This window comes from Dipteris shenzhenensis, chromosome 16 (assembly GCF_047967505.1).
Source record: "Dipteris shenzhenensis isolate YYH24624 ecotype China chromosome 16, Dip_SZ_1.0, whole genome shotgun sequence".
Taxonomy (NCBI): domain Eukaryota; kingdom Viridiplantae; phylum Streptophyta; class Polypodiopsida; order Gleicheniales; family Dipteridaceae; genus Dipteris; species Dipteris shenzhenensis.
Window position 1 is genome coordinate 55,086,154 of NC_141611.1, and position 27,199 is coordinate 55,113,352.

At 44.5% G+C, this 27,199-nt stretch overlaps 1 protein-coding gene across 1 annotated transcript; it reads right to left on the reverse strand.

Annotated features, from left to right (window-relative positions):
• Positions 1-2,949: 2,949 nt before the first annotated feature.
• Positions 2,950-27,199, reverse strand: LOC147893148 (monooxygenase 2-like). Its single transcript, XM_087387601.1, has 6 exons — positions 26,927-27,199; positions 26,529-26,675; positions 24,620-24,682; positions 24,304-24,469; positions 21,062-21,287; positions 2,950-3,708 (listed from the first exon to the last, which is right to left on the reverse strand). Exons 1-6 carry the CDS (start codon positions 27,172-27,174, stop codon positions 3,137-3,139), a joined length of 1,422 nt encoding a protein of 473 aa, XP_087243727.1. The 5' UTR covers positions 27,175-27,199; the 3' UTR covers positions 2,950-3,136.

The following is a 27,199-nucleotide window of genomic DNA, read 5'->3' on the forward strand; positions in this document are numbered from 1 at the left end:
GCATATCATCTGTCAAATGTGCTATGGATAATGTCAAGCATACTGGAAAGTGATTAGACAGCAAGAGGGAATGATCAACCCATAATGCACATGTGAAACTAGCATATTGGTGAGCATGCAACAAATACCATCTGTCAAGTCGAGCCCAGTAATGAGTGAATGCATTGTGACGCTATGTATAACCCATATCTCTATCCCTTGTTGAGAGCCATAAATCTTCTGCATGTAAGAAAGAAAGCATATCCTCCCATTGTCGAAGCTCAGTGGGGATCATGTGAGATCGATGAGTGGTGTTGTCTTGCATGGCAGGCGAGTTATTAAAGTCTCCACACAAAAAAGCATTGGACAGCCATGGATATTGCTTGAGGGAGGCCCACATTTGAGCTCTTGTCGCAGAAGTTTGAGAGGCATAAACTGATGCTATTTCATAAAGATCGGCATGACAGATGCATCTGATTACCATCCATCGACCCTGAGGGTCATTGTGAGCAACCGCGGGCTGCATATCATGTTTCACCAGCATGCATACCCGAGAAAAGTGCATTGAACCAGCATAAAATATGTCATAACCAGCAAGGTGGCCTTGCTGGCCAGCCAAGAAGTGTTGATTGTGTTCCTGTAAGGAAATTACATCGGGGTGCATTCTATGTACATAGTGCCAAAAAAGTCTCCACTTATTGACATTGCAAAGACCTTGGACATTGTATGTAATGTAAGTAATTGAAGCAGACATAGAAGATATGTACAGTCAAACCGAGAAACATAGTAAAGGTATAAGCTGTCAGGCCTCAGCCATGACATCAACGTCCACCTGGCCCCCTGGATCAATAGCTCTATCATCCTCATCATTGTCACATACAGGAATGCCCTTCTTGAGCACATCAACCCACAGTCGAGAAGTCAGGCTATCAGCAGGGGTAGAGGCCTGACCAGGGGTGGAAGTAGAGGCATCCCAATGCCGAGATTGTAACGGTCGTGGCTTAAGCGCAAATACCTTTTTGGGTTGCTGCCAGGCACCCTGGGGAGAGGCATTGGATTCTGAAATTTTGCCCTTTCCTTATCCTTTTGCTTGGCTGAAACATGGACCACACTTTCTTTGGGATCTCCTACCACACACACACACACACACACATACTCATATATATATGTGTGTGTGTATGTATGTATACACTATTTTTGGGTGAAATCCATTTGTCATTATATCACAAAAGGCAGTCCCTAAAAGGGACAGCCAGTTACAAGCATCAAAAGATATCATTATATACAAGAAGGCATGCACACACACACACACACACACACACACACATACACACACTCACACACACACATCTCAAGGTTGTTGCCACAGGACATTGAGAATTCAATGGGTCTTCGCTTGGGGTATAGTAAACACAATTTTTTTTGGGGTGAAATTGGGCTATAGTACACACACACACACACACACACACACACACATACACACATACACACATATCAAGATTATTAAGGATTCGACCAGCTTCACCTGGGGTCTGGTAGCAAGGCTGCCAAAGCGGGGTGGCTTTCTCCATAGAGATAATCTCTTTGACCTTTTTGATAGATGGAGATTCTGTCATCATCCAAGATATCCATGATTTCTAGCTCGATGGCACCTAGAGCTTTCATGGAGGGCAATGTCTAGGAGTTGCATGCCAGCATTATGGCCTAGAATATCTGGGTCACACGTTGCAGCCTAGTGATGGGGGGGGGGGGGGAACAGGTTTGGCCTACAACTACCCTCGTCAATTTCAGGCATGACATTATTTATCCCCTTGAGCTATTGGGAAGTAGGGCACTGAGGGTTATAGAAAGACCGTCGAAAGGCATTTCTACAAGGCATGGCCTGTAGATATATCGTACATTTTCATATATTGATCCATCCCTGTTGGTTGTTTCTCCCTCCACACTGCCACTGAATTCCGAGGTACCCTAGGTGCTCAGTTGGTGAAGCAGGCTGCAGGACTTTTTCATTCAGCACCTCATGGACAGCTGCACATTTGTAATGTTTTTCAAGCTTCTAATAAGTGGTACTAGAAAAACAAAAACAGGCACCTTGTGGAGATAGGTGACTCTTGGAATAAAGGTGGTAGTGTGAAACAGATGGCGGACGATTTATTGAGAAAGTAAAGGATTTCTGCCCAGTTATATCTTCTTCTTTTACTAACCATACCCCCTTGACAGTGTCTGTATGAGAGTCGGCTACTTTCTTTATTGGTAGTTAGTTTATGTATTTGCTAGAATACCTAATAGATAGCTGTTCTGTTATAACAATTCCATTGCCCGGCATAATATTTGTCAGCATTTTTTTGTTTTGAGAGCTGGCTTTCTGTGTAGGCACTTACACCCACTAGAGCATTGAGCAATACCAAATAGATAGGTGTTCTGTTATCACAATTCCATTGCCTGTCATAATATTTGTCAGCATTTTTTTGTTTTGAGAGCCGGCTTTCTGTATAGGCACTTACACCCACTAGAGCATTCAGCACTGACATATTATCAATCAGTCTTACTCTGTTGATCAGTTGAAGAAACATGTAACCCCTCACATTCTTCAAAAACAAGAAAGCTTTATTTGTGGTGTGAACTGATATGATTGGAAGGCAGAAGAAATACCAACTAAAGTACTTTTTTAACCAAAAAGGTTTTGTTATGCAAAAGATTGAATATCAAAGAATCCTTAATAGCTTTCTCAATTTAAGAAGGCTTCAGAAAATTGTTAATGAGAGTATAGCTACAAACGAGGTAAGGAAATACTGTTACTGCCTCCTTAACCAATAGAGATTCGTTACCAGCAGATGCTCAGGCACAACCCGATACCAGGATGTTGTGGAAGATATTACGAAAAACAAGTGGGGTGGGGACTAGCTATTTTTTCTCTTGTGATAGCCATTGATTTGGCTGGTTTCCATGCCCAGCTGTTTTGGTACTGTATATAACAATTAGTTTCCAAGGTAGCTAATAAGTTTTCTTTCGAAATGCAGAAAAAGAAATTTGCCAATCAAAATATGGAAAACCAAATCTTCCCAATATTGTAAATGACTCCTTCAGAAATGTATGTAGCAGCACAAACATTAAACAACTTGAAATCATGCCAGATAGCTCTCTAAAACATGGGGCATCACAATGTCCCACAGTCATATATGGTATAGCTAGTGAAGCTTTCCAATCTTAAAACTTTAGGGAGGATCACATCACGTAATGAACAGAAAAGCTGGAAGTCCACCTGTAAGACTGCACCAATGGCATATGCTTGAACAGCAAGAGGAAACATCCGCTGTTGTCTCTCACTTGCATAGGATTCTAAAGCTAACCGAATTCTTTCTCTCTCTACTGATGTGTCTGTTTCCCTGTTTAAATGGCTATCGACCAAGGCATTATTGCTCTTAATGCGAGGTTCCCTTTTCAGAGCTTTAGACAACAAGCGACCAAGGACCACAGCATCTTCAAGAGCAGAACACCCCCCTTGAGCAAGGTTTGGTGTTACTGGGTGCATTGCATCACCTGCTAGTGTGATTCCGTCACTAGATATTTTGGGGCCCACAAAGGGCCATAACCATCGATCAGAGATTGCGGCTCGGCTCAAACTATCCAAGGGGGAATTCATTATTATCTCTGTGAGTACCTCTGACCAGCCTTGAACGAGGCTTAATGCCTCGTCTTTGATGAGCTTAGGATCGCTCACTTTTGTACCTATAAGAAAACACTTTTTAAATAACTCTTAAAAAAATGAGCAGTAACTTAAAAAAGGATTAAAATTTATTTCCCTATCTCAACTACAAATTGAAAAATATTTTAATGTCTCGTGAGCTAGTGACAGAAGAGTAGCTTAGCATGTGTGTCAATGTGATTTATAAAAGATTCATGCATGGAGGTTTTTCTCCCCACCTAGTCTACCCCACCCCTTCCAATCCCAACATTAACTCCTTTCATTGCTTTCTTTTGTTATAACACATATAATTTGACTTTTGTTATAACACATATAATTTGATGTCGTATCATACTACTGATAAAGATACTTATATTTTTAAATTGCGTAGACATCCCCACATGATATCAATGTACAATAATATACACATTATTTCATCAATTACTTGCATGGTGAATCTTTTGCAAGCCATAGTTTAGCAATGGCAAGCACACATCATCATGCAAAATATCACAGCTACTGCAAGCTGTCCAGCTGGCCATGGGCTACATGGTGGGTAGGCATATAGCATGGAGGTGGCAGGCAGAGTATGAGTTAGAGAGAAACCAGCTGTGGTCTGGTATGGCATGGATATTTGTGGAGGGGGGGGGGGGGGGGGGGGGCAGGGTTAATAATTTGGGGGGTGAAGGAGACACTAGAGTGGGAGAGCAATAGGATAGGAGACTAGGGTGACTATGTGGAGTTCAGTTCTGACTTATAGTGGTACCTAGATTGTTAACCACTTGCCTCTATTTCCTACTGAAGATCACGGGAGAAGCACCGAGCTATTCCACCCAGCCAATTCTGCCAAGACTTCCAAGCGAGAGAGCGAGATCTGCATTCGAAATCACGTAAATCACATCCTTCCCTTCTCTCACTAGCCTTAGCAAACCCCAAATCCCTAGATAGATCTAGATGCCACATGTCATCCATATAGGGCCTTCCTAATGCAACATTTCACCCCTCTCTTGGGATGCATTTAATTCCTTGCCCCTAGGCACAATCTTTGCACTAGGCCCTTGGTCTCAGATCTATCTAGTCTGGTGCTATCAGCCCTCACCTAGGACCTGACATTAAATCCCTCCCGATCATTTACATGAAGCGCAAACATATATTTTACAGAGATAGATCCTTTAAGGGAAATGTCGACTGATTCTTCCGAGGTCATGCTACCTCGGCTAGAGCGTAACATTCCTTCCCTCTTCAGACATCAGCGTCCTCGATGATAAAGTCTGGGAACACTCTCCGCAACTGATATACGGATTCCCAGGTAGCTTCGGATAGAGGCTGACCATGCCATGCAACCAACACCGTGGGTATCTTCCGATTTCGTATTTGCATTGTTCCTCGGTCCAGGATTCTTGTTGGTTTGCGCCTTGCAATATCCTCTATCTCCTGAAACAAAACCACACCTTCGATTAGTGAGTCACCAGTATGTAAAAATTTCTTTAAACGTGAAACATGAAAAACCGGGTGCACCTTACACCCCTGTGGCAATTCTAATTTATAGGCTACACTGCCTATTCTCTTTAGAATTAACCACGGCCCACAGTATCGAGGTGATAACTTAGCACACTCTCCTGAAGTCAACGACTTCGAGTGCGAAGGAATTCTGAGAAAAACTTTTTCTCCTTCAAATACTCTTATAGACCGATTTTCATCCGCATACACCTTGGCTCTATCCATAGCCTGACGGATATTAGCTCTCGCAAGTGCTAGCATCTCCCGCATCTGAACTACAAAGTTCGCGGCACTAGGCACTTTCTGAGGTACTCCAACTATAGTTGGATTGGCTGGTCTATAACCATAGTTCAGCTCAAACGGACTGAACCCAGTAGATGAATGCTTCCTATCATTGTAGGCAAACTCCAACAATGGCAACCACTTGTCCCATGTATGTTGCCTCAATGACACATATGCCCTCAGCATATCCTCTAAAGTCTGGTTGACTCGCTCCGTCTGACCATCCGTCTTAGGATGATCCCCACTACTCATTCCCAACTCAGTCCTTAGTGTCTCAAATACCGCGGTCCAAAAGTGACCGGTAAACCTGACATCTCTGTCTGACACTATGGATCTAGGCAATCCATGCAGACGAAATATATGTCTAATAAACAAATCCGCTACTTGCGGGGCACTAATAGACTCTCTAGTCGGAATGAAGTGAGCCATCTTGGTTAGACGATCAACCACCACAAGGATAGAATTATATCCCCCTTGTGTTGTAGGTAGCCCTACAATAAAATCCATGGAAATGCTCTCCCACTTACTTAGTGGTATTTCCAAGGGCTGTAAAATCCGGGTGGCTTCACCCGCTCGGCCTTACTTACCTGACACGAGAAACACCGTGTCACATATTCATGAATATGCTTTTTCATCTTTGGCCAAAAGAAATCTCGCTTCACGAGATCATATGTCTTCTCGACTCCTGGATGTCCCGCACACGGGCTACCATGGCATTGTCGAATGACTCTCTGCCTGAGATCATTCTGACCAGGTACCACAACCTTGCCATTTCTAACTAGCATACCATCCCTTATGGTATATCTTGCATAAGTTTGGCCTTTTCTGGATGCCAGGTCATCCTTTTCATTTTCCCCGGGTTTTAACACATGAGCCTTAGGCCATAAGCTCTGGACAAACTCGTCCACCTTTTGAGTTTCTCTTATCTCGGTCATTAGAGCACTCTCTAATACCGTGAAACTCAGGTTGTGCATAATGCGAGACAACGCATCAGCTACCTTATTGTCTTTTCCTCTTCGGTACCGAATCGTTAGATTAAACTCCTGCATGAGCTCTGCCCACCTAGCTTGGCGGCCCCTCAAGTCAGGCTGTTTACAGAAATGTTTCAGAGTATCATGATCCACATCTACATAAAACTCTGAACCATACAGATAATGCCTCCATGTTTTCAAAGCATGGATAACAGCATACAACTCCAATTCATGAGTTGGCCAATTCCTTTGAGAGGGAGAAAGCTTCTTGCTTTCAAAGGCTACTGGCCTTCCCTCTTGAAGGAGGACTGCTCCTACCGCAATGCCACTTGCATCGGTTTCTAGGAACAATGGTTTCTGGGGATCAACAATTTTTAACACCGGTCCTGAGACCACAGCTTGTTTTAGGGTGTTAAAACTTTCCTGTTGATTCTGTCCCCAAACAAAAGGTACTTTATCTGAGGTCAGATCAGTCAATGGCGATACTATTCCGGAATATCCTTTGATATGCCTTCTATAAAACTGGACAAATCCCAAGAATGATCGCAACAAAACGCGGTCAGACTCTGAGGGATTGGCCAAGTTAGTATCGCAGCCACTTTCTTCGGATCCATTTCTACCCCCTGTGGAGTAATTATGAACCCTAAATACTCAAGCCTAACCATACACAGTATAGTTTTCTTTTTATTCACGTAAAGACTGGCTTTCCTCAAAGTACTGAACACTATCCTTAAGTGTTCACGATGCTCAGTAATACTTTTACTGAATATCAAGATATCGTCAATAAAATGTACTACGAACTTTCCGATATACGGACGTAGTAAATCGTTCATAAGCATGACGAAGGTCGCTGGAGCATTGGTAAGTCCGAAGGGCATTACCAAAAATTCATAATGACCAAACCTGCTTCTAAAAGCGGTTTTATGCACATCCTCGGCTCTAATCTGGATCTGATGATAGCCGCACTTAAGATCTATCTTGCTGAAAATCACGGCTCCATGTAATGCATCTAGCAAATCATCAATCCGAGCCATCAGATACCTGTGCTTAACAGTGATATTATTTAATGCTCTGTAATCTATACAGAGGCGAAACGTATCATCCTTTTTCCTCTTTAATATCACTGGTGAAGCAAAAGGTGAGAAACTTGGTTGAATCTGCCCCAACTTGAGGTATTCTTCCAATTGTCTACGCACCTCCGCCTCTTCAGTAAAACTCATTCTATAGGGAGGTCTATTTACAGGTTCTGCCACCGGGATCAGTTCAATTTTATGTTGAACTTTCCGCTCTGGAGGTAACCCATAAGGTAGTTCATCCCTAAAACATTCAGAGAACTCCTCTGTTATAAGATTAGCCAGCTTGGCCATCTCGCCACTTTGCGTAACATCAGTGCTAGTCGAAGAATCATCCATCGACTCTACCGATGCTGTGCAAAGGTACAAAAACTCTACTTGAGCTTTTCTGATTTCCATTACAGAAACCAACGGTCCCTGAGGTGTATCTTTTTCACCTCGCAAAACATAAAGCACATCATTCATCTTGAATTGATATACGTGCTTTTTCCAATCAATGGCTGGATTCTTCCTAGAATGCCACGCCATTCCCAGGGCTATATCCGCATGAGCAAGCTTGGTTATTTCAAAATTAAGCTTCTCAGCATAGTCCTGAATCCGAAGCTCTAACTGGGTAACCCTTTGGTCCCATACTTCAGTTGAACTTCCATCGGCCATCCTGACTGTATACGCGTAGTCAGATGGACTTGTCTTTAATTTCAGCCTCTTCACGAGCTTGGAGTTAATCACATTGTGAGTTGACGCTGAGTCAAACAACACAATGACATCATGACTGGCCACTTGCCCTTTCATTTTGATTAACTCCGTATCATTGAAGGCTGTATACCCCGTTGCTGCGGGCTTAGATAGGATGTTATCAGGTGCATTCGTCACTAACTTAGTAACAGACACACAGAACAAACAAGGTACTAACCTCTGAGAAGATCCCGCTAGCTGAATCTGCATCTCTTCCGCTCTGGGACTTCCCTGCATCTCCACGTCGCACTCTGAGATCACCATCTCAGCCATCCGATGATCTTTATTACGTGGACAATCTCTCCACTGATGAGGTTGAAGGCAACCAAAGCATAAGCCTTCTCTCCTCGCTTTTTCCCTTTGTTCTGGGTTCAAGGGAGACTTAGACCAAGCCCGAGCTGCCATTGGAGTTACTTTCCTCTTCACTCCAATGGTGGTACTTGGTTTAGGAGTTTCAGCCGGTCTCGCCTGCTTGGCTTGACCACTCGGCTGCGAACCACTCCCTCTACTAGCCCACTTCTTCTTAAACCCAGATTTCTTCGGATACCCATACTGGGTTCCGACCTGTGCAAACCCACTTGGCTTGCTGCCCTTGGCATCCTCGTAGTTCAGGGCTATAGCTATTGCATCATCTAGCGTGTTCGCGTACTTAGCCCGAACTTCCATTTTTATTCGATCATTCAATCCAAATATGAAATCTTTCACTTGGATTGATTGAGGCAGGGGTTCATCCACTTTCATTACACTCTCTCGAAACTTATCAGTGTATTCTGCCATTGATAAATTTCTCTGACGAAGGTTCCTATATTGATCCCAAGCTCGGGATGCTTCGTCAGGAGGTAAGAAGTGTTTCCTGAACTCTCTTTTAAACCCCTCCCAGGTAGTGGATGCTATGCCATCCTTTTGTTGTTTAATCCACCACCGATCCGCTGCTTCACTAAACATATGGGTGGCCTCGCGGATCTTTTTGATGTCATTTCTGATCTCACAAATGGCGAACGCCTCGTCCCATTTATGTAGCCAGGTCTCAATGACATCGGAGCTACGGTCGTTCATCCGACCAGAATACTTCTCCGGTCTGTAATTTGCAATATTCGGCACTTTAGCCTTCCTAGGCTCGACCGTAGAACGCTGGACTCCGGTTCCATTGGAGCCTTTCCCTTCTCCTCTCGAGAAGGTCTGGCAGACATACTATGTATCACTCTCCTAAGTTCAGATTGCCCTGCGTTGGCTTGTAATTGCTGCGCTAACAACTGTTGCAAGGCATCCTCCAACAATGCAATCCTGCCAAATAAAGTGTGAGCTACTGGACGCGATCCCTGCTGGGTCGGCCGGACTCCTGATTCACCAGGGTCCCTCCTGGAAGCCCCTTCTTCTGCTTCCATTTAGTTCAATAGGTGTTTTGTTTTGGGGTTTTTTTTTAATTTTAAATAACACCCCAAGAACACTGTAATCACAAGCTGACACAATTCAGTGTACTGACACTCTGAACACAATTCCCTATACTAGGGAATTCCTGTAATCCCACATTCACACTGATCAAGCATTTAATACAGGCATATATCACAGATGGCGCTCTTCCCTATACTAGGGAAATTCCTGCAGTCTAATTCCAACTGAAGCACACAGGCATATCCTCAAGCATAATCTGTCCTTGCTATAGCATCATAAACTGCGACCTCTGCTAAAACCACAAAAGTCTAACTGCTTCTGACAAAACAGGAATAACAAAAACCAAAAGGGAAAATAGATAAAGTGCTCCCTGGAAACTCCCCGCAATTCGAATCCCACAGCTTGCAGCCCAAGCAATTTGCTCCTGCACACCGTTCACGAGCTGCTGCTGCTCCTTGGAGATATACCAGTAATCACCTATGACGTTGCAGGCCTTCCCGTTCACGAGCCACTTGCGTACGTCGATCTACCAAAGGAATCGATCCTTATTCCGTATTCCGTCAGGTCAGCCCGTCGGGTGGAGGTCTTGTGCGTCACCCAGCTTACGTGCCACGTTAAAACCTGCCGCAATTCTGCTTCCTGCCTGTCGACCGTCGTCACGGTTCGTTCACGACCAGTCTACGCTTCATGTTCCATTCAATTTTTGCGCTCCTCGTCGAATCACTTGTGTAAGCCCATCCACATGTCAACGCGCTGGACAGCGTGACCAGACGACCGCCCGTGTTCCCCTGCGCTCCACCAATTGTAGGCCCGTCACGTCGTTGCAGGGACCCAAGTCCTCTCGCAGGCCCTTCACAAACCACGTCGGCAGCGCTGGACCTCCACCGACGCCAATCTTACGTAGAGCGGAGCTGTTGCTTTTTTTTTTTTTTTCGTCCAATCAACGTCGAGTAGCCTTACGGGACGTCTTCTATCACCGACTCCTGCCGTTCGTCATCACAGCACCCCGGCATCTCGACGATCCTTTTCTTTCTTGCGCTCTCTGATAGCTACGTAAACCAGTGTTCATCCCTTCTCTAATTCCAAGCCTGAGCTCTGATACCAAATGTTAACCACTTGCCTCTATTTCCTACTGAAGATCACGGGAGAAGCACCGAGCTATTCCACCCAGCCAATTCTGCCAAGACTTCCAAGCGAGAGAGCGAGATCTGCATTCGAAATCACGTAAATCACATCCTTCCCTTCTCTCACTAGCCTTAGCAAACCCCAAATCCCTAGATAGATCTAGATGCCACATGTCATCCATATAGGGCCTTCCTAATGCAACATTTCACCCCTCTCTTGGGATGCATTTAATTCCTTGCCCCTAGGCACAATCTTTGCACTAGGCCCTTGGTCTCAGATCTATCTAGTCTGGTGCTATCAGCCCTCACCTAGGACCTTGACATTAAATCCCTCCCGATCATTTACATGAAGCGCAAACATATATTTTACAGAGATAGATCCTTTAAGGGAAATGTCGACTGATTCTTCCGAGGTCATGCTACCTCGGCTAGAGCGTAACATAGATCCTGACCCTCTTCTCATTTCCCTTCGATCATGGAGGTTATGGCTTTATGGAGGTGTCCCCATAGAGTTCTTGCAGTGGGACCCAGGAGACAAAGGGCACTGAGAGAAAAGCCTCCCCGTCTTTCATTATACTGTCAGTAATGTCAGGAGGTTTCAGCTCAGTTGTAGAGGTTGGAGGCCTTCTCGAGCTCTTTATTGGGATAGTTTTCATATTTTTGCTGATTTGCAAAAAAACTTTTGGAGGAGACTCTAGGAGAATAGAAAACTCGCTCTCTTCATCTGGCTTTCCATTCATGGTGGGATTGCAGGGAACCTATGGAGATCCAGGTTTGCGGCCGACCCCTACCTGTCCTTGTCTGTGGAGACGATTCAGCATTGCTTATGGGATTGCAGCCAGACAAGGATTATTTGGAAGGGGATTGCTAGGATCCCTTGTTCGTGACTTGGGGCTTAGTTGCTTGGTTCTCTCTTTCGGGTCTCAGGTCTTTTTTGAGAGACATGACTCATCTTGGGCCTTAGTGATCAGACGACACTTGGCCGAGTCATGTTCTCTTGATGATGTTCTTGTCTTACGCTTTAGGGCTGTTTATGGCTCAGTGGACTCTTCTTGGGAGATACTGGGACGCAATGTGGAGCTTTGCATCTCAGAGTTCTCAATGTGCTCATGTGGGTCGAGTTTACTCTAGAATCTATGATAGGTCAAGGCATAGGGAGATGGCATTGAGGTTATGGAGGCGTAGGAGGGCTTCTTGTTGGCTGGGTCGTAGCAAAAAGCTTAGTTTTGGGGAACTCCATCTAGTGGCCTATGCTGAAGGATCCCCTTTGCTAAGGCTAATCCCCAAGTTGGGCCAAGGGTTCAGCCCAGCCCCGGGTGGGTTTGCTCCTGCTGAAAGACTACTAGAGGCGGTGGTGACCTAGAAATGGTGGGACTAGGGTTCATGCGGCGGTGGTGACCTAGAAATGGCGGGACTAGGGTTCATGCAATGGTGAAGACCTCCTCGAGGGCAATCTCCAGCGGTGAAGATGACCTAGAAACAACGGCGGGATTTTTGTGCTCGATGACCTCCTCGATGGTGACCTCCTACTCCTCGAACTTTTGTTTGGCGACGAACTCTTTGACGGCTTGCTCGGCGTGAACAGGATGAGCGGGGGCTTGACGGCTGTACAGACTGAGGATAAGAGAGAGAGAGAGAGAGAGAGAAGAAGAAGAAGAAGAAGAATATATTATCGTCCTCTGAAGACCAAAACCGGCCTATGGGACCTGAGCAATACAATATCACAAGTACATGAAAGCTCCTCCCGAAGATGGGAGGGTGGAAAGAGAAACCACCTTCTAGGATTCAGGTGGATTCCTATGCTTGAAGAGCTTATACACAAATGTTCCTAAAGCTGAAGGTGACCCTTTATGCAGCAAATCAGCCAGTTTGTTATGTCCCTCAAGGAGGTGATTGAACTCTTCCCTAATGTGTGCATAGTGAGGGCATATCATTACCATGTGTTCTTCTGTTTCAACCATACCTTGATCACATAGTTGGCATATTCTACTCTCCCTTGGCATCTTTTTCCATCCCCCTGTTTCTATTTGCAGCTGGTGTGATCGGGTGCGAAGTGAGGCTAAAGCCCTCCGTTTATGCACTGCTATAGGTGTACATATGTACTTCTGCGTTGTTGTCTCCCTTCCTGTATAAATTGACCAATATTCGGGGTTGATATATGTGCGATAGTACTCAAATTTATCTTTGTTTTCTGCTGTTTGCCATTTCCTGTGTAGTGCATTCAGCAGGTCATAATGAAAAGCCTCTTCATCAATCTCCTCTGAAGAGTAGTTTAAATACTCTTCTACTTCCCACTTCTTGAACCATTTTTTTAGGTCCTGTGCCCATCCGGATGTCAAAATCTTGCCCTTGTTTGTCTTTTGAAGCTTCTGACTTTCATTCCATGCTCTCTTTGGTAGCCTTTCATTATCCATGCACTTGACCTTTGTGATGTATCTGAGTACTCTCTTCAGAGCATGTAGCTCTATGGGTATACATCCTGTCTCTAGGAGTAACAAAGAGTATGGTGTAGTAGCCTTGATGCCCAGGTGCCTCCTAATGAAAGACTTTTGCATTTTCTCTATCTCATTCCACGTTGATGGAGATATACTCCCACCCCATACCTCTACTCCGTAGAGTACTGTCTGTATCACATATGCCCCAAAGATCATATTTCGTACTTGCCACCTTCTCGTATTGCTATTGTTGCACTCATTTTCAAATTGGAAGTATTTTGCCCATCCTGCATCAAGTCTCCGTTGCACACAGCTGTTCCATCTATTATTGGCGGGGATTTCAATACCCAAGTATTTGAATGAGTGCACTGTCTCAATGGGTTGTCCTTTATATAAGATTTGGAGGGGGCTGCTTGGCTGTATAGTCTTGACTATCATGAGAGAGAGAGAGAGAGAGAGAGAGAGAGAGAGTTGTATTAACGTCTTCAAGAGGCCTCACAGGCCTATGGGACAAAGTACAAACAATAGAACAACTCATACAAGCCATCATAGACTGAAGCAAAGGGCTCGCTAAGGCCCTAGTTGAGTGCTATGCTAAGCTAATGATCTCAAAAACTCAAAGCTCGAAGAAGTGGATCAAATGGGAGAGTGGGCCGAATCCGTGCCCATCTTGAAAGAAGCAGTGATAGTGCCCTCGGATCTCATAGTAAGAAGGGCAAACACATAGAAAGTGCTCCTCTGTCTCCACTGCTGCCAGTGTACAAGTCTGCAAGTCCACTGCTCTCTAGGTATACATGCGGCCCTCTTTGCCTCAATCCTCAACTGGTGAGACGAGACCATGGGTAACCCGTCTGTCCTATAGATACTGAGGCCTAATGATCAATCCATGCTCTGATACTCTCAAGAAGCGATTCCGGTAAAACTGGATCTTGGTGGGGATCTCTTGGTCTCCCCCCCAAGCTCGTGTATGTGTATAACTGAAGTAGGTCCAACCGTATGATACGGTTGATCCCATTGCATGGCATCTGAAGGGATGGGGAGTCCAAGCTGTACTTGAAGAGTGGGAGGCGATTCATTTGAATGCCCTGAGACCGAAACCATTTGGAGATGCGTGTGTAAGGTGGCTTTGCTATCCCCGTGCTTAGCTTGCTGTCGAGATGATTCTAGTGCCAATCTAGATAGGGTCCATACTTTGTGTAGATGTGTCACTGTCTGAAAGATGGCATCAATCTGCAACGGTGTCATAGCGAACTCAGCCTGTATGATCTGTTGAGGGACTGACAGCTTACTTCTGATCATCCTAGATCCCATGGTAACTAGTAGCCTCTCAAACTTCCACTACTCATATAGTGGCAGGTCACATCCCCAAAAGGGTGTTGCATACATGGCTGTCGGTCTCGCTAGTGTATCAAAGAGCCACCCCTTTGCGAGGGGACCCTGAAAGTGTGCTTGGAAGCACTATCTCTCCAACCGCGCCAGAGCCCCCTGCCCTCGTGTGCGTCGCCCCTGAGCTGCGCGTGTCATCGTAAAGATAGGCCCCACAAAAACTGCTCCAAGATAGGTGCATGACTGTACTATCTCCGAGAGAGAGAGAGAGAGAGAGAGAGAGAGAGAGAGAGAGAGAGAGAGAGAGAGTTTATTAAAGTCTTTGGAAGACGATGGGTCTATGAGACTGTGCGAAACCTGATACAACCTGGCTACAAGGGTGGAGCTACTAATCGAGCATCCACACCCATACAAAAGCAAAAACTGTGTCCTACACAGTCATATTAAAATAGTAGTAGTTCTCTACAGCATCACTATCATCAACATCATCATTAGAGCGATTGTTATCATAATACAAAGTGAATTGTGCTACAAGGCCACTGTGGTTCCTCCCTCATCAAGAGGGAGTGATAGCATGAAATCAAAAATAGGGTGCTGCCGGCTCCCTGTGGTGCAATCCTACGTTGTCTCCTGGTCATAGCTCTACGTCTAACAAGGGCAGCAGTCACCCCAGTCGATCGCTCTCCCACTTTGAACATGGAAGGAATGTCTCCGAGTGTATTCTGTGCATCCACTCTTTTCCTGAGCTGCTGGGTCACTGGCTCTGGGTCCCGATCATGCCTAGGGCATGTAGGAGGGAAGTCCATGTGGTACGGCTGGAAGAACTCCATGATCATGCTCTGAGAGGAGTCTGCAGGGGTACCCACTTGTCTCTGAGATTGGAGTAGGCGCTCACGATGCCTAACTACCTCATGAATGAAAGCAGCCAGACACCTCTGATCTGGAAAAGAGAGAAACTCGGGATAACAACCCAGAACTATCTCTGAATAAACAATAGAATCATCCTTTGATCTCATAGTAAACTGGGCATCTGAAGATGAAATGCTCCTCTGACTCAACCTTCTATAGGCCACACAAAATGCAAAAGCGTCGCTCCCTAGGTAGACCTTTTGTCTGACCACTCTCAATACGGAGTCTATGTGAAGAGACACGGAATTGCCCAATAGAGATCCTCAATGAATGGAGTAGATGAACCCGTGTATATCCTGGTGGATCAATAAATCCCTCATCCGAGATATGCAGGCAGTGATCTCTGTAGAAGCTGAGCTTCACTGCTAGCTCAGTCGGTTCCAACTAGGTCTGGAATGTGTGTAGCTGCAGGAGATCCTCACGATGTATGTAGTTGACCTCATGATATCGGAGTGGGAAAAACGGCGCATCAATGCTATACTAGAAGGGGGGAAGTCTATCCATATGTAACCCAGTCGCTCAAACCATCTCAATGTGTATGCATCTTTGGTCACCTGTCTCTAATAGCATCATGGAAGAGAATAATACCAACCATGGTAATCTACTGTGTCCAGAGGTGTGATCTTCGTATGCCCTGACTCGATATAGGTAGGTAATGACATGAAATGTTGCATCAAACTGTAGTGGTGGAGATCCAAAATCAGCCTGAATGATCTGGTGAGGAACTGATGGCTTATTGTGAATCATCAGTGAGAGCATAAGAACCTGTAGTCACTCCACACAAGCCCCCTCAGTATCTTATTAGTCTGGCCCCCAACAAGGGCTTCCATACATCCCTGCTGCTTGAACCAAGGAGTCAAAGAGCATGCATTTGGTCCGAGGGTCTTGAAAATATGAACGGAAATACTGCCTCTCCAATGTGGCCAACGAGGCATATCCCCGGCTCAAGCGAGCTTGCATCACCGATCTCATGGTGAAAACAAGTCCGGAAAAGATAACCCCCAAGTAGGTATATGATGAAACAATCTCGACCGGTGACCCGTCAAAAGTAAACTACTCCCGATGCACCATGACTCGAGATGTACTGAAGATCATGACCTTGGTTTTGCCAAGGTTGACCTTAAGATCATGCGACTCACAGAGACTGTAGCGCATCTAAGTGGCTCAAGAGCCCCTCTACTGAGGATGATAGGAGTACCACATCATCTGCATAAAGCAATATCCGAATCAAAGTGCCAAGCACCCAGCCCCCCCTAGTGTCTGCATGAATGCCTCAAGCTCATTGGTGTAGAGGCCAAACAAGGTGGGTGATTAAGGACATCCTTGTTTGGTCCCAATCCTACTCAAAATCTCATCTGTCCCCTGTCCGAATTCTGCCTGAGACACTCTCGTAAAGTGCCATGACCGTCCAGATAATCTTGATCATAGTGCAAGTCCTGCAAGCGCCTGATGAGGCTGGCTCTAGGAATTGTATCAAAGGCTTTGTGGAAATCCACAAAGAAACAATAAACCCTCTGTTTCCAGGCCCTCGCCTCCTCAATAATACATTTGAGTGTGAGAATGTGATCCATAGTCCATGATCATGTCAGAATCCTCCCTATCCATATGCTCTAAGGCCCCGCATCACTGCAAATCAACTAACATCCGAATCAAGCACTGATGCATAAATCTTGGACATAACATGCCCAATCATAACGGTCCTGTGGTTCCTCGGGCTCATGGGATCCCCTGCCTTGTGGATGGGTGAGATAGTGTTAAGGGTCCAAGTGCGTGGGAAGCCAAGGCAAACCACTTCATTAAAGAGCTTTGCTGGGATCGGGGGCACGAATGTTAGTCCCATATGCAATGAATTCAGTACATAGACCCTCATGATCTTTCTCTTGTCCATTATGAAAGCTTCATTATAGCGTCCTTAACACCCCCTTTAGTGAAGAGTGTACAGGAAGTAGGACGAGGTATGTGTGAGAGGTCAAGAAGTGTTCATTTGGGATGCCATATAATGTGCGTGCACAATCATACCAAACTTGAGTGTTGGTGAGAGGTGAAGGGGACCGTCTCTCTAGAAATGTCTGCCAAAAGTCTTTGGAGTTGTTACTAAACAGAGTGTTCAATAATTCCTCCTCGCTTATGCGGACAAATTCCTGTTTCTTCCTACGAACCAATCGACGATACTCGCGTATCGTGTCAGATTCGGTCGGAAGGATGCATTTGGTTTTGAATCTAAGTTGATGGCACAAAGCCTTGCACTCATCATCGTACCATCTATTGGAAGGGATGGTCCCAAATGGTGGACGGGTAGAGCGAGTAGTGTGAGGGAAGGCGTGAAGTGCAGCCTCATGGAGCGAGCGGGCGATCAGGGCAGCACGATCCTCTAGTAGGGGAATAAAGTCAATATACATGAGGAGTGTATAAAGGTGTGCTCAGTACCTAGGTGAGAGACTGCGATCAAAATGTATGTCCTAATAAGTGCTGTGAATGATCGGAGGAGCGAAGGGTACTGCGAGGCAAGGTATGGAGATACGGAACAAGAGGTGGGTGTGGTCAGCCCCAGGAGGGAGTGGTGCGACAGAGAAGTTAGTTATACGAGAGGCAAAGGCAGGGGATAATCGGCGACGTCGGAGCATCCTCCGTGAGGGAAGTAAAGCCACCGAACGAAGGCCATCTATCAAGACCATTATAAATAATGAGATCATGCATCCTGCCAAGAGACTTAGAGAAGAAAGGAGATCCTCTCCAAGCTTTGAAAAAAGTAACTCTCCTAGCAGTGGCTGAGAGGGGTGAACTTGGGTACCCTCCATCGCCTGTGTACACCTGCCTCTCCAAACATGCCACCTTCAGGTGGCTTTCCCCAAGAATAGACTAGGAATTGGGTTTCTAGTGCCTATAACTTGCTTGAATGTGGATGTAAAACTTCGCAATGTCACTCAGTGGCCATTGAAGCAGTGTTCCCAGATTTGAGTTTGGTATGTTGGCATATGTACCATCTTCAAAGTTGGCTCTGAGCCATTGAAATGAGGTTTACAAAATGATTGAAACTCATATGAACATTTTCCTCCTGTGTTCTTGCTGTAGATCTATTTGGTTTCCTAAGAAGAGGGCTCCCTTCTTGAGCAATTTTCTTCTACATGAGCCGAAATGTCTTAGTAGGTCTATCATTTTACCAACACACTATAGATCTTGGATTGCTCCACCTTTAGTCATCTCGTTGTCTTTAACTATTGTTTAGTATAAGAAGTTAACCTGAGCATCCACACATCCATCCCTAGCTTGGATCTCCAGCCTTGAAATTTTTATCAATGCATTCCTTCTCCTAGCTCTAATAGCTCCAACATCTTTCTTGGCCTGTTGTAAAAATGTATGACTGTTTTCAATGTTAATTGCCCAACGGTCTCAATGTATGAGTGTTAACCTACGTAAAACCCATCTTCCATTTGCATCACAACTCTAATTACTAATATCAAGGGAAAAACTATTTAAGAGGCCAATATTGGCACCACCTTTCCTTCGGAACCTAGGGTATTCACTTGGTCTGGTGAGTCCTCTTTTGCCACCCTTCTTTTGTTTTGAAGAACATTAGCAGCCTTCCAACGAGTGACATTAGAGTCTTTTGTGTAGCAGATAACTTGTAACTGAGCGTCATCTAGAATTTTTAGTTATGAATCAATTGTCTATGACAGCTGTAGCTGCTAAGTTAACATCCTCCTGAAACTCATGGCTCCACCTTTGTGTATGTCGTACATGAGGAGGCTAGTTTTCTTGAATAATACCCTCTCACTTGATCTTAATATTGTTAGGTATCAAGGGTATTCAACACCAATTCTTGTGCTTCAGGAGTAACCTGACTTATCTCCATTGAATTTGTCAGAAATCTCTTCTTGAGTTTCCTTAACCACATCCGCATCTTCTTCTGAAAGGTCTAAGTTTATGGACTTGTTTCCTCCAGTTTCTTGTAGGTACCCATATACTTTAAAACTGAAGATTTCCCTCGGGGGTTAAGAAGCTCTTCGTTTTCCTCTCCAATAACTATCCTTTAAACATTTACACAGATTAGTTGCTTGGTTGCACATAGCAAGGGGGAGTTTAGGGAGTTCCATTGAAATAGGAGCTATGGTCAACCTAGGGAAGTTAGGAGAGAAGTCCCAGGACAAGCTTTTCTGCCTTTATGTTGAAGACTAATCTACGTTTAGCAGAAAGGGGTGGATAGATCCTGCAATCTATATCCCTGCCCCACTGTGAGTCCTCAAACTCTCCTCTAGTTCATCAATATACAGACCAAATAGAGTTGGGAAGAGGGGAACATCTTTGTTTGAGACTGATTTCACTGAATATATTGGCTATTTCATTTGAATCTGATCCATCTATTGTGGTCTTACTAGGTCAGCCAATACTGTCTCATATAGTCTACATGTAAGTTATCTTAGGTCCTAGGGCACTTTAAAGTTTGTTATTTGTGCCCACAACTTTTCCCTAAGTATTCTGTCAGGTGCCTTCTTCAAATCTATAAAGCAGCAGTAGAGATCATTGTGTTTTCCCCTTCTACTACTGATCGTCATGACTGTATGGTCAGATGCGGAATGCTTTGGTCTGAAAACTGTTTGTGACAGTGATATAGTGCCATTGTTTTCAACCCTATGCTGATTTTCTGCTCTCACATTGTGCCATACAGTTTGGTAATCAAGTTTCTCACCAGAATCCTGTAATTCTTTGTAGCTCTGTTATCTCCTTTGAATATGGCAACTCTTTTGAGTTTGCCATTTCTTTGGGAAACATTATTCTACTTCTTGTTCATTATTATTGGGAGGACTCACTGTCAACCATAGCTATGGTCTCATCTTTGACTTCGATACTGATTTTCCTATGTTCTGTCCCTTCACTCGCATCGAGACTGTTGATCCGTGTCTTTCCAATTTGCTCCCAAAATATGAAATTTCTTTGTAAGAAGGATTTTGAGGAATGTTCTTGGGTCTTCTTGAGCTGCTTGTATTGCTCTCTCTTTGTTGTTTCTAAATGATGCCTTGTATTTCTTTTCCAATTCCAGTGTTCGTTGCTAGTTTCCAAGCATACATAAAGCTTTTGCACTCTATATCATACGAACTGCTGCATGGAATCCCTTTGCTCCTGCCTTTATTCCTCTTGAAACAAGTGAAGGTTGTTTCCACTAAGCCTGATGTTCATCTCCATCCATTTGCCTTGCTCTTCACATGCTTAAAACCTCCTCCAGATTTTGCTCATGCATGTTAGACTTGGCATACTCCAGCTTTACCCTTGGGGGCACTTTATCAATGTGTGACAAACTTAGCATCAAAGTCGCATTAGGTATTCGTTGCTAGGCATGGTGAGTTGACAGCTTATAGCCTTTTGGTCACTAATGTGAGGTTAACAGCTATCCTTAATTTTATTCTGGGCTTGTTCCTCTGCGCACACACAAGCATGTATGCATCCATACACCTTATTCAAGAATGTCATTCCCATGACGATTCATAGCAGTAAACAAGATTCAATCCCAATTACATGAATGGAAGGACCAATGACATTTTTTATTTACTTGAATGAAAGAATTAATCAGATTTTTAATGCACCTAGTGTGCCTTGTCTGTCATCTCAGCATGCAATTTTATTTAAATACTAGAAGAGAGTAAACTGCACAAACCTGGAGGTTGATTGAACACAAGAAACCAATATACTCTATTGGGATCCAAGGGTAGGAATCCCATTCGAACACCTTGCCCTACTATTTGACTTAACACATTGTTGACACTATGCCCCTCTGGGAATAATCCGAGTCCTCTTATTCCAACATAGCCAGCGTAATGAGCCTCCCCAAATCCCATATGTCTTGCCACAATTGACCCTATGCCATCACATCCAACAAGGACCTATATGATCAAGCAAACAAGAAATTCAAGTGAGCCATAAGAACTTCAAACCTCCCTACAAAGTCACAGCATGAATACAAAAAAACATATACATGCATGGTGCATCCTGCACAAATATTTAAATGATTTTGACATTCAAGGGTTGGTCCTAGATAGCAACCATACAAACATCATGAAGAATTTCATGAGATATGGATGTATGAGGTGAAGGATTCGATAAGCATAATTTAAGAATTTGAAGCCAACACAAAGGGAGGCTAGAGCATTCGTATGAGATGACATTATTCAACTCTACAATAGGCCCAAGTAGGCCCGAAAAATGGAACATTTAATTCTGGAAAACTTTCAAAACTAAGGTCCTTTTAATAACTCTCTCTTTGCATCATGCCATTGTTTGAGACCAGCCCTCCTTTCATTCCTCTCGAATCCTCTGAGTCCTATTCTTCCACTTTCTCCCTCTCCATGGATATTTGGAGAACCGTGCATTAACATTAGATCAAGTAGGTGTCATTGCAACATAGACAATGTGTCCAATGGAGGTAAAGAGTATATAAGCACTATTTGCATGAAGCTATTCTTGATATCTTAGCCATTTCCGTGACTAATTATCATAACATATGTACATTTGCAGTCAATTATAGAAGATTGTAGAAGGAATCCATTACAAATGATGGATCTCAACTCGCAGGACCTATATGCTCTTACCATCATTAGGCAATATGAGAGAGAAAGGAAGAGGAAACAACAGGAGGAGAAGAAAAGGATGAAGTGTGATGGTGGGGTGTAGTCACTCAATGATGAAGAAAAGCACAAATTTGCCTATGAGGTTGTGAAACTTTTCAAGGACAGGATTGACGGCATTGTCACAGAAGAAGCCCCCGCTACTCCTTTGGCCAACGGCAGCATGATGACTACTTGAGAGGCTAGACAAAATTTACGTGGAGGATTGGGCAATGTATAGAGACAAAGTCACTGGCATTTTGGTAGGGACTATAATGTCAAATCATTCCATGATCATGCTTTAATTGGAGCAGCCCCGTAGACTCCCTTGGAAGGAGGTGCCGATCCTTGATGCCTTATTATGAAAGGAAGAGGTCTAGTAGGCCATAGCAGAGATTTGGCAGTAGGCAGATATCTCCCACAAGGCCGTTGGGCCAACTGGTTAGCAAATGCAATCCAGAGTACTAGTGTTGAGCTACAGTTGCAGGCACTCCAGAGAGTGCATGCTCTTCAGGAGTGGGAGAGAGCACTGTGACAAGAACTGGCCTCCATAAAGAGACTTAAGGAGTAGGACTTCCATAAAGAGGCTTGCAGAAAAATGCAACTCTTTTGCATGTTGATTTCCAGGCCATAGAGTCCCGTAGGGAAGAATTCTCTTGTCACTCCTCCAAGGCATGCTAGGTCCAACAAGGGGATAGGATGACCAGATAGCATCCACTTGGATCCTCGGGAGATTCTTGAGATGACCACCTTCTTCTATTGACAGTTGTTTCTGTCGGAGGAGTTTCAGCAGGTTCTTGTAGCCCAGGAGTGGCCTCCCTATGCATTAGCAGGTAGGCGGACGCCCCATTCACAAATGAGGGGCTCTTTGAGGCCCTCAAGGCCCTCCCTCTGCAGAAGTGCCCATGCGAGGATGGCCCGACACTGTCCTTCCGGTGCTTGTGGGAGTGCATTCATGCTCCCCCACAGTTGGCCCTCTAGGAGATCTTCGACCTCGGATTGCTCCCCCAATCGCTCAGTCATGGCTGGATTTGTTTGATCTTGAAAGGGAGAGACCAATAAGATATTCGGCAATTGCACCTGATCACTCTTCTAGACACCACCTACAATATCTTAGCTAGGTCTTCAGTTTGCCGTTATGTCTTCATCTCGTTGACATTATTCATGATACTTAATAGGTTTTGGCCCATAAGACAGGATCATGGACAACATCTTCTCCTTTTGGGAGGCAATCGATTGGGCCCTAGAGGAGTCTCAGCCTATTGCAGTCCTTCTCTATGACATCGTGGACTGGGCTTTCTTGGAGGGCACCATGCAAAAATGGGCTTCTCGGATCGGTGGATTCGGGGTGTCTCTTCCCTGTATGCCAGTTAGATGCTTATTGGGGATCACCTGGGGGAGGCTTCTCTCTTTCCTACTCAGAGTGCAAGGGCTTCCCTCTTACTCCTCTTCATGGCAGAGGCCCTGGGCTATTTCCTACACTCTCAATCGGCAGGCCTTACAAGGATGCGCCTCCAGATTATAAAATCAACATGCATATAATCAACGTATTTGAGCAGAAGTAAATAAGGATTGTTCAGTGTTTTCTTTGTCAAGTGACTAGGGAGTAGCAAGAGTCTCAGAGGCTTCTTTGTATGTTTTAGTGATTCTGAGGGCCAAAGATTTTGTGCTGCTGTTGCTCTCTATTAAGCATACAGCCTGATATATTTCATATATCGTCTCGTTGCAGGTGCTTAGAATCTGTGCCGAAGTATGTTATATATTCTTTTGAGCCAGGCCATAGCTCCTCAAATTTGTGTCTATATCAAATGCCAAGTTGAGTATCTAAAAGGAACAGCTTGTGATGTTTCATATTTAAAGAGTGGATCTAGAATACGTTGATGTCTGATTAAATATCAAATTCCGAATACATTGCTCTCAAGGCAAGCTGAAACACACTCTCTGAAGCTGGTTATTAGTTACTCTCTCTGAAGCTGAAGTTACATTGCACACAAGGGTAAATGGTTTAAAAGACCATAGCGGATGCATTCCCATCTATTAATTTGCACAGCAGATAAAATTTAATGAGCAATTAGTTTTGTTACAAAACACTCATGTGTGCGGATGGATGAGCGATTACACGTCACATCCATTCCCATCTAGAGAATTGGCATGGCATTAGTCCTAAAGTTCAGTGAACAAATACTTTCATTGGAGCACAAAATTCATTAGAATAAACATTAGGGAGAGAGAGAGAGAGAGAGAGAGAGAGAGAGAGAGAGAGAGAGATGTATGGCATTGCCAGAGAGACACAGACCCGTGTTCTGATTGTGGAACCATTCTGAAGCTCAACTCGGGTGTAGACTTCATCAATTTTGTGGACTTTGACCACTCGAGCATTGTAACGCACAGTCTCAGATGGCAGGGACTCTACAAGATTTTCAAGCAACATCTTTCTCTCTACCCCTCGCATCTCAACATCCCTGCTAAAAACCAATGTAAATATGAAGCTTCTAAAATTTTAGCATGCTTTGCCATGTGCATGGCTTCTTAAAGTTGCTTCTTTCAGTCTGTTTCTTCATGTTACCTACAAAGTTTATACTTCAACCTGGATGTATCATGATATTACTGACCTGTGCTTTTCTGTAAAGAGCAATTTTGCTAGGCATTTACCCGTAGTTGCATAGAACTCAAATCTGCAGGAAGAGTACAATTTCCAATCTCAATCAGCTCTCAAAGTGACACAAAGTCTAGACACAACTTTATGATACCACATGAAATGACGTATCTTCCAACGTTATGCAGAAAAAAATACCTCTCCTTGTCCTTATATAATTCTTATTCTTGCTAGCATCTTAGTAGGAGGGAAGTTTATTCGTAACAACCTGTGTTATTACTTTTGCAGATGGTGCAAGTACCCAAAATAATTTTGGGTTTCGTAAAGCGTCACAGACCTTCAAGAAATTGCCTGGCCAACTAATGATCAAGAAATTACCTGGCCAAAATCAACCTCAACTAATGATAGATTCTTCTCCCTCTATTGTTCGATGTATTACTCAATGATGAAGACAGTAGCACAAGTGTTTCACCAAAACTTTGTCCAGGCTTTAAATAATCTAAATCTACTGGGCAGCGCAGTTAGTTCAATCTAGTGAAATTCGGAGGGATAATTGGAGTCAATTCAAGTATTGGATGCGATTTGCCTTGGTGTGCATGTGCTATGGGAAGATTAACAATGAGACCAAGATATTAAAGTTCCAGATGCACCTATTTTAGCACGGAGAAAATGCCTTCAATGGGTAAGGTATACAGTCTGGCTTATAACGAGGTAACTGCTACTACACGGTTACAGAAGTAGTCCATAAAGAGAGGATGCCAAGGAGGAAACGAATGGCCGTGTCGATGCTCTGTTGGTGCTTAGAATTGTCAACGGAAGAGGTGCAAGAGTTTTAGTGCATGGATTATCAGTTATGGTCTTTGCCTTGCCAAATTGGGAGTTGTGCATATTTTTGTAACTGATGAATTGTAGTGGCAGAGGATATCAAGGCTTCTTTGAATGTACTTCTGGTTATCCAAGAAGATGCTAGATGGAAGGCCAAGTCCTGGCTCTATAGTATGGTGAAACCATCTGCGTGGTTTGGTGTTTGATGGTGGCATTTGACCTGCAATTTTTATCCCAGTATAGTCAAGCTTAGCTCTAAGCCATTGCGCCATTATTTCCAGATTCAAATATCCGAAAGAGGCCTTTCATTACTCTTGCTGCTATTTCGTACGCTATAGCATTTCCCATCGTGGGCAACCTTGAAGTAGTTGACAGAAGGTCCGAACAGTCTCAAAATGTCAAGATGGGAAATTAATCACGAGAGACGTTAACTGGATCATCGATAGTTGTAGGAACGAAGTGTATGAATCTGATCATAATGCATATATATGGCATGGGAAACCGTGACAATGGCATTATCATCAAATATTCCGGTAACACAGTGACGGCCCCCATCACTTTCCCGTATCGATAGTTAAAGGTAAAAGTTTGACCTCTCGCGTGGAGACAGCGTTGAGAATCGAAGTAAAACCTTGTGCGAAGCGAACCTATTTTCGAACTTTTCATCATGATCGTTGCCTAGTCATGATCGATAGCCTTTCCTTTTTCCTCGGATTTCGAACTTTTCATCCTATGTAATTTTACCTTTTAAGTCGCAAATTCCTCCGTCATGATTCGTTTCATGGAGGATGTGTCTGAGACGTTGATGTAAGACGAGTCAAATATGCAACTAGTAGTGCATAAACACAAAAAGACGATAGTTCCTCCCACTTAGCGGGTAAACGATAGAGCTCCTGGAGAGCGAGAGCGAGAAGTACGTGCGTCAAAGTCAATTCAAACGTTGAGCTTTGCTGTCATTGCAGTATTATGTATCTGACATGGGGATGACGCGTTGAGTGACTTATGTACGACGATCAATTGAAAAGATGCTTTGAGACGAACGATGGCAGCCAGAAACAGACGGGAAACGCAACGGAAACGTAACGTAGAAGTTGGCTTACCCGGCAAGGCGTATGAATTTATCCTTTAAACCTTCTGCAATTCCAAGCGCTTCAAGCGCGCGCCATGCGTTCGTCCAAACGACAAGGCTCGTTCCCGTTATCCTGAGCTTCGGGGCCTGCTCGAGCACTATCGACTTCACGCCCGTTCTGCATGAAACACAGACAGCATTCAGGACGCGCGAGTAGTCGTGGCTATGCAGGCCGATTCCTACACATGAGTGATATACGTTCAAGCTCGACTTCAAGTGTGGCATGACAGCAGAAACGAGCAAGCGAGCGATGCTAATTTGCCGAGTCGTTGATCGATCATGTGGAGCGGTATAATGCAACGCGATCAAGCAGAGTAAATCGTCACAGGAGGCGTAATATGGCGATGAGTGCAAGGGAAGAGGGGTAACCTGTGAAGAGCCAAAGCGGTGGCCATGCCGGCAATGCCGCCACCAGCGATGACGACGTCGTGAGACTCCTCCTGGGCGAGCTGAGGAGCGGGAGAGGTGGGAGTGGAAGAAGGGAGGTCGGCATGTAAGCTGGAAGAGGGGGAGGTGCGATGGAGGTGGCGAGGAGGGCGAGGGGAAAGGAAATGCAATGGAGGAGGGGAGAAGCGATAGCAGAGCAAAGGAGGGGATTGCGTCAACACGAGGGCCATTTCTGTGAACAAGTCTTTCTTTCTT